Genomic DNA, 7,842 nt, shown 5'->3' on the forward strand with positions numbered 1-7,842 from the left:
CAGTTTGGGGAGGAATGTGCTTACCGAAGAGTGCTGTGGAGATCTGAGTCTGGCCCTCTCGGCAAATCAGAGCCTCTTAAGTCTCGACCTGACCAAGAACAAGCTGCGTGATGACGGCCTCTGCATTTTACTGGATGTGTTCAGAAAACCACAGTGCAAGATACAGAAACTAGTGTAAGTGTTAAAGCACACTGCCTTGGCGTACATTGAGTGTTTCGGAAGGTTGGCAGCTCACCTGGAATTTCCAGATCCATTGGTTTTGACTTTTAAAAGTGTATTTGCGTATTTATTTGTTGTTGTTGTTCAGTCGTTCAGTCGTGATCTCTAGTTCCTCTGCCTCTTCGAAACCCAGCTTGTACTTCCGGTAGTTCTCGGTTCGCATACTGCTGAAGCCTAGCTTGTAGGATTTTGAGCAGAACCTTGCTGGCATGTGAAATGAGCGCAATGGTGCGGTAGTTTGAACACTCTTTGGCGTTGCCCTTCTTTGGAATTGGAATGTAGGCTGACCTTTTCCAGTCTTGTGGCCACTGTTGAGTGTTCCAGATTTGTTGGCATATTGAATGCAGCATATTGTGTCCATTTTAGTTCGCTGATTCCCAAGATGTCGATGTTCAAGAATACTGGAGTGGGTTGCCATTTCCTTCTCCAGTGGACCACATTTTGTCAGAACTCTCCGCCATGACCTGTCCGTCTTGGGTGGCCCTGCACGGCATAGCTTATGGCTTCACTGAGTTACGCAAGCCCCTTCGCCACAACAAGGCAGTGATCCATGATGCATATTTATAAAATACATTAATTCTCCCCATTGGGAGATGAAGGTGGTATCTCTCCCTGCTGCCAAATAAAACAGTAATGTTTCAGTAACTTCTAAGGATCTTCCTCTGTTTCCTAAGTGTAGATTTCCAACTCAAGGCTCTATCTGTGGAAGGCTTCCTGTGTTGATGATGACATTGGTTTAGGCTGTAGACATAGGGTGAATGACACTCTACACACAGGGATTAACCACAACAATTTACTAGTAAATTTAAGCAAGCAAATGATAACTAAAGGTAGTTACAAAATAGAGCTGAGTGATACAAAAGGCATTAAGAGAAAATAAAGGTGGCAAAACCCCTTTACCCTAGCTGTGCTTACTGCTCCCTCTTCAGGCTCTGGTCTTCTGACTCTGCTCTTACTGGCTCTCTTGCTCTCTTTATATACCCTCCTCCCTCAAAACCGGAAGTACTGCTTCAAACCTGAAGAAATGAAACTTACCTGGGGAAATGAAACTGAAACTACTCCTCTCAAGGATACCCCTTCCCAACAAAAAACTCTAGGCCTCTAAGCCTGAACTTTTCCCCCTTTGCCTCTGTAGGCCTCAAACCTTCACAGCCCCTGAATTAGTTTTAGGGGAGGGGCTGTAGCTGAGTGGTAGAGCTCCTGCTTTGCTTGCAGAAGGTCCCAGGTTTGATCCTCAGCATCTGCAGGGAGGGCTACAAATGAACCTTGGCTGAAGCCCTGGAGAGCCGCTGCCAGTCAGTGTCGACAATATTAGGTTAGATGGTCTGACTCATTATAAAGCACCTTCCTATTTTCCTAACTTACCGAACTCCCCACTACAAGATGTGGTGACTGCCATTAGGGAAGAGAGCTTCAAAAAAGGATTAGGGAAATCCATGGAAAATTTATGTTAGCTGTCATAGCTAAATTGACCCTCCATGTGCAAAGGCAATATACCTCTGGATATATTGCCTTCATGCCCTGCTTGTGGGCTCCCTGGAAGCATCTGGCCACCCACCAGAGGGAACAAGATGGGGGGACAACAAGGACCTTGGCCAGACCCAGAAAGGTATCTTGTATGTTCTTATGAAGGGTAGATCTATTAATGGATGCTGGACATGTACTAAATGGAAGCTCTCTGTTCAGGGGCAGTATGCTCCAGTTTTGATCACAGTGTGCTGGTGGAGGGGGGATTTAACCCATCACCCCCAAGCCATTTTCTCTATCTAAATCTCTGCCCCTGGCTGCTGTTTGCTCTGCATTGGGGGAAAAATTACAGGTACATGAATTTCAATTGTGCCTGTATATATTTTTTTGATCATGACAGGGCTAACAGCAGTTTCGGGAATGGATCTAGGTTGGGGAAAATGGCATGGGGAAGAGGGAGAGGGGTTAAGCATCCCCTCCCTCAAGTGTTGCTGCCCTAATCAAAACCTGACCCCCCCCCCCAACACATACACATCCATGGCTGCTCCAAGGTTAAAAAACAAAATCAACACCTTTGGGAGATGTAATCACAGATCTCCTCCATCACTTTCTATTTCAGACCTAAAACTGACTGGGCAGTGGCTTCATGGGGAGAGTATTCTAAACTACGGTGCTGCTACCAACAAGGCCCTATTATGAGCACCATTCAGTCCAGTTTCTTGAGAAGGAGTTCCCCTAATGCACAAAAGCAGCCTTCAGCAATCAGGGCCACTCTGGAGGTTTTTGACTACAACTCCCATGGGCTATGCTTGCCTCTGGTTGAAGTGATGCTGGCTGAGGCAGATGGGAGTCGTAGTTCCAAGCATCTGGAGTGACCCAGGCTAGGGAAGGCTGCTGTAAAGCTCCAAGGAGTTTGGTGCATCTTTTAACCTTTGTGTGTCTGCCACAGGATCCAGGAAAATGCCTTGACCGATGCATGCTGTAGACCGCTGCATTCTGCTCTCGCTGACAACTCCACCCTCAGACATCTGAACCTGACTGGCAACCCTTTCACAGATCGATGCGTTGAAGACATGCGTAATCTCATCCTGACCTGTCGTGCTCTTAAGGAAATCAGGTATGATAATGTGCATCAGTACATACACCCATCAGTACACCCATCAGGGAATCCCAAACTTCCAGTCACCCCAACCTCTGGGACTGGGGGCTGAACTAGACGCCACGTTAAATACGTAGCATATAGCTGATCCTAACTTGTTTTATTTTGGTGTAAGCCTGTGGGCTTAAACCTTCTCACGTAGCTAGTTTCCCCCCTAAGTCCCCCCTCCACCCCATGCGGGGGCTAAAGAAAGAAGAAACCCTCCATCGGCTCCCACTGAATTTCTTTCCTTTCTTTAGCTCCCATGTGAGGGGGCGATGGCAAATTCAGGGGTGCGGGAGCTTTTGGGTGTGCAGGTTTAACCCCTCTTACCCTGGTGTGATGGTCCTGAATTGCCAGGTAAAAAGCAGTGCTGACGTCTTTTATGCCATCACATCAAGATAGCATTTGAGCTTGGGTTTAATCAGTGCACAGCACATACGGACTCCTGTGCACCAGTAACTTGTAAGGGGAAGGAAAGACACCAAACTGAAAACTGTGGCAAACTGCGCACACACCTGTGAAATTCTCCATGTTTAAACCACAAGGGGGTCAGAGCTAAACACGGGGCAGAGACAGCCCTCAGAGCAATATCAACAGGAGGCGAGAACGTTACAGATGCGAGAGACGCGTTTTTGGGTGGAGTATATTCTGGCAGCCCGTAGTAATGTATGGCTGTGAGAGCTGGACTATAAAGAAGGCTGAGTGCCGAAGAATTGATGCCTTCGAACTGTGGTGCTGGAGAAGACTCTCACGAGTCCCCTGGACTGCAAGGAGGTCAAATCAGTCCATCCTAAAGGAAATCAACCCTGAGTGCTCATTGGAAGGACAGATACTGAAGCTGATGCTCCAATATTTTGGCCACCTAATGCGAAGAGAAAACTCCCTGGAAAAGACCCTGATGCTGGGAAAGATTGAAGGCAAAAGGAGAAGGGGACAGCAGAGGATGAGATGGCTGGATAGCATCACCGATGCAATGAATATGGACTTGAGCACACTCCGGGAGAGAGCGCAGGACAGGAAGGCCTGGCGTGCTATGGTCCGTGGGGTCACGAAGAGTCAGACACGACTTAACGACTGAACAACATATTCTGGCAGTCATAGTGTTGGCACACATGCATCCAATCTAGTTCTGTTACCTTCGATGTGAGAATGAAACAAAGTACAAGTAGGGGAAGATAATGTGTAGGGCTTTGATGAACCCCAGTAACACATTTTTCTTTGCCTGGAATGGGGAGGCCGATAGTAGAAAGGCAGGATTCATTAGGGGTGACGATAAATGTCTTTATATTCTGATTTTTCTAGGCTGAACCTGACTGACATCAGTCCAGGGGAGGAAAAACAGCTGAAGAAACTCGAAAGTGACCGAAAAGACCTCAAGATCATCATTTAAGCACTGTTCGTTGCTGCATATCCCCCCGCCCACCGCCCAACTCTCCAATAACCGTGTGACAGTAGTGTATCCAGGACTGTTATGAACTCTGTTTGGAGTTTGTATTTGGAGTGAGTGAGCTGCCCTCCAGAAGGTCAGACCACAACTCCTATCATCCTTAACCACTGGCCATGCTGGTGGGGGTTGATGGAAGTTGTACCCCCAAACAACTGGCAGGCACCAGATTTCCTAGCCACTGAGAGCCTTCTCCTCCAGGAATGTGTCTAACCCCCTTTTAAAGCCATGCAAACTGGTGTCCATTAACGCATCTTGTAGTCCAGAATATATGGAGGGCAGCAGGCTTGGGAACACCGTTTTAAAAGATAACGAGTTCTAATGGCATTGATCCCAGCCTTCAGTTTACAGTGAATTTGTTTTCATTGTTCCTCAGTAAAACACTCTGGTAATTAACATTACCCAGTTAATCCTGGGTAATGGTGAGTGAAACCTTCAGGGAGATTTGTGCAAATTTGCCAAAGCGCAGTAGTCTGTTAACGCTGAGTTATTGTCAGAGAAACTCACAATTAAAGGGTTTGAACATCTAACCTGATACTTACACCTACCCAGTTCTGTTTGCACAGTCAGGGTGCTTCCAAACAAAGTTTTTATTGTGCAATTGCCCTACCTCAAACCCAGAACGTTACCGGGGTGGGGGGCAGACATTATCTCCGCTTTGTAACCCTCCCATGTTTTCCCTCTGCTTCTTCTGTCTTTTTTTTCTTACTACAAAGTATCTGTTGAGGAGAGAATAAACAAGTGATTTGCCCTCCTGGTTCTACCAGCTCCGCTGAGTTCCTGACCTCCCCAGCTGGCTAAACGCTGCCTGGCCTTACCTGCCCCCCCCCCCACTGGTCTCCCTAGCACCCACTGCTCTCTTTAGCCTCCCCTCCCACAGTTTACCAGTCAGAAGTGGCAGGAGTCCCTTTTTCTGTTTTTCCTTCTCTTTCTTGGTGGCTGGGCACACCGCAGAGGAAAGCCTGCAGCCACCCACCATCGTCATTTCCTAGGACTGGGACTTTCTACATAAGGAATTATCGTGTGCACATCATCCCCTACTCTCAGTTGTTTACGTGTTCTTTAGATGACGTTGTGACCCTCCAGTTCCACTTCTGTGTCTAACCAGCACTTTCAACAATGTTTTTTTTAAAGCACAGAGAATGCGTCATTTAATTGTGAAAGCAAAAGAAAGCGTGATTTCCTCTTGTGTAATTCTACTATGCCACATTGCTACCTAGAGGTTATGTAGTGGAAACACAGGAAAGGAAATGCTCCTCATACAGTGCTCAGATTTCAAGGCTGCAACGAAACCGAAAGGAGATACGGCGGATTAACAGCGGATTAGCACTCTCGAATGTCTCTGAGCCCCACGTGTGGCCCAAAGGCATTCATGGGAAGTGAAGATGGCAATGGCTGGAGACCCTCACTTTGCATTGAAGCGAGCCCAGCAATTGGTAAGAATATTTATTAATTAAAGGGGGGGCTAGGGTACCTCCGTGGGCACCAAGAAAGCTGTCTGAGGCACACTGGTGCTCACGGGCACCACGTTGCTTACCCTGTCTTCCCTGGATCGTATCCTCACCAAGTCTCCAATGAAAGTGGCCATGGTGCATTCAAACCCATTTACGGGGTAAGATATAAGTTTGGTTGGTCAATAGGAAAAAAGCTCAATACAAGGAAGAGGACTGATATTGGATCCGCTGATACTTTCAAACCATCTCCTGAATTCCAAACTCTGCTTGATCTTCCTCTGCGTTGCCACCTCTGAGGGGGAGATGAAACAGGACGGCCCCGGGCCCCCTCCGTCTGCTTGGCAGGGACTCGCCGTCGTTTGGATCCTCCCTTCTCAAAACACACCTGGCGGCCACGTCATTCCATTGCGTTATGTAACTTCATAACATCACAGCATGAATGCGCTGGTATCTGGACTTTCTTATTATCCTCTTTCTTCCCTGTCCCCTTTGCATTGTGCCTATTAAATGGGAAGCCATTCTTCTGGATTGCAAGCCGCCTTGAGTGGGTGGGAAAGAAGGTGGTATAGAAAGGAAGCAAATAAGAATCCAATTTAAAACTGGCAGAATACGCTCACCTGGCAGCATCCGTGACGACAGGCTGCAGCCGAGGGGAAGCAGGGCCCCCTGCATTGGCTCTGCTGGGAGACCTGCTCCATTAGGCGACTCCAGTCCCTGATCAGGTACTGGAACTCTTGGATTATGCTTCCTCGGGAGTAGATGGTGATTAATGAAGAGCGGTAAAACTATGGACAAACTCTCATATATATTTTAGAAGAAAAGGTGCTGGAACTCCATTCCAGTGAGTTCCACCCCCAAAACGTACTGTGTAAAGAGAGCTGTGTGTAAACACTGCAGTGTAGGCAGTAACCACAATTTATCTGGAGAGTCAGATTGTGGTTTTCTGGACCCCTAGAGCGTTCTCACGAAGTTGGCGAGTTGCAAGGACATCCCCTCAGAACTCGTCTACCAGCCCAAGATGGTGCAACCTGGGACAGCTTTCCCTCACGACAGCAAAACGTTAACTGAGTCACACTCGTCCCCCCTCACAAATGGAAAGGCAGTGATGCCTTCAAGTCAAGACCCGGGGCTTACATCCAGGACTCCACTCAGCAGAATGAGTGTGAAGGCCCCCAAACACAGCAGGGCTGTCTCACTACATTTTGAGGTAAACCAAGAAATACACGTTGCCATCTAAAGATGGGGCCCTCTGCAAGACCATTAAGCCTTCCTCGAGTGATCAGCTGTGGTTTATCAAAGTTGGTTTTATCAGAACACTTTCTTTTCCTTTTTAAGCAGAGCAATTGTTTGCATGTGAACGTAAGCGCCCCATGATTAGATAGCCACTAGATGGCACTGTTTATTAGCCAGGAATGATGGGTGGATGTTTGGAAATTTTGACACCCCCCCCCCCCCCCCGCAGAACATTTCGTAAAACTGTTTCACTCCATGGTTTGAGAAAAAATTGTGGAACTGAAACGTGAAAGTGAGTAACAAGGTGCATGCCTATGACGTGGCATCCACCCGTTTCATTCTGTACAGTGTTGGTTTCTCCTAACTCTTGTGACTTTATAGCATTGCTAGCCACCCCCGTCTCACATCCACACCTTAGAGCTTTGTCCTATGACCACACAAAGCCCTTTACTTCCCTTTCCCCCCTTTCAAGATAAACACGGAGATGGATCAGCTGCTTACAAGGTAGCCCTAAAAATGCGACACCAGCGGATCCTAAAAGCTGAAAAATAAGATGGAAAACAACCCGTGATAAAAAAAAATAAAATCCTGGTGCGGTCTTGAGGTTTCAGTGGGCAGCCTTTGACAGGATCCGTCTCCCTTAGAAGGAGAGAGTGCTGGGGACAGGTCATTTTTGTAACATCTATGTTTTATTTGCATATTACAGGGTGGCCATGTGTGTCCTGTTTTGCAGTCTTCTGCCTGAAGGGCTGCAAGAGGACTGTTCTCTGTTTCAGAGGTCTCCTCTATTAAAAGGCTGTCCAGTCCAAGCCCAGTTTAAAGATAAAGAACCATCAGAAGGAAGAGCTGGGCCTTGAAGTTGCCCAGCAGCAGCAGCACAAAGG

General features: G+C 47.4%; 1 protein-coding gene across 2 annotated transcripts in view; it reads left to right on the forward strand.

Moving 5' to 3' along the window:
- Window positions 1-7,754, forward strand: part of LOC146334345 (NACHT, LRR and PYD domains-containing protein 12-like) — a 52,580-nt gene extending 44,826 nt beyond the window's left edge. Inside the window, exons 10-13 of one of the 2 annotated variants that reach the window (XM_084824607.1) lie at window positions 4-174; window positions 2,636-2,803; window positions 4,130-4,222; window positions 5,406-7,754. In XM_084824607.1, coding sequence (XP_084680733.1) covers window positions 4-174; window positions 2,636-2,803; window positions 4,130-4,217 — 427 coding nt within the window. In that variant the 3' untranslated portion in view covers window positions 4,218-4,222; window positions 5,406-7,754. Of the gene's footprint in view, window positions 1-3; window positions 175-2,635; window positions 2,804-4,129; window positions 5,035-5,405 lie in introns of those variants that run through there. The other variant, XM_084824606.1, reaches the window with a different exon arrangement.
- The last annotated feature ends 88 nt before the right edge of the window (window positions 7,755-7,842 follow it).

Source organism: Heloderma suspectum, chromosome 17 (genome assembly GCF_057233095.1).
Source record: "Heloderma suspectum isolate Gila_16-S chromosome 17, 16-S_ref, whole genome shotgun sequence".
In the NCBI taxonomy this organism is placed as follows: domain Eukaryota; kingdom Metazoa; phylum Chordata; class Lepidosauria; order Squamata; family Helodermatidae; genus Heloderma; species Heloderma suspectum.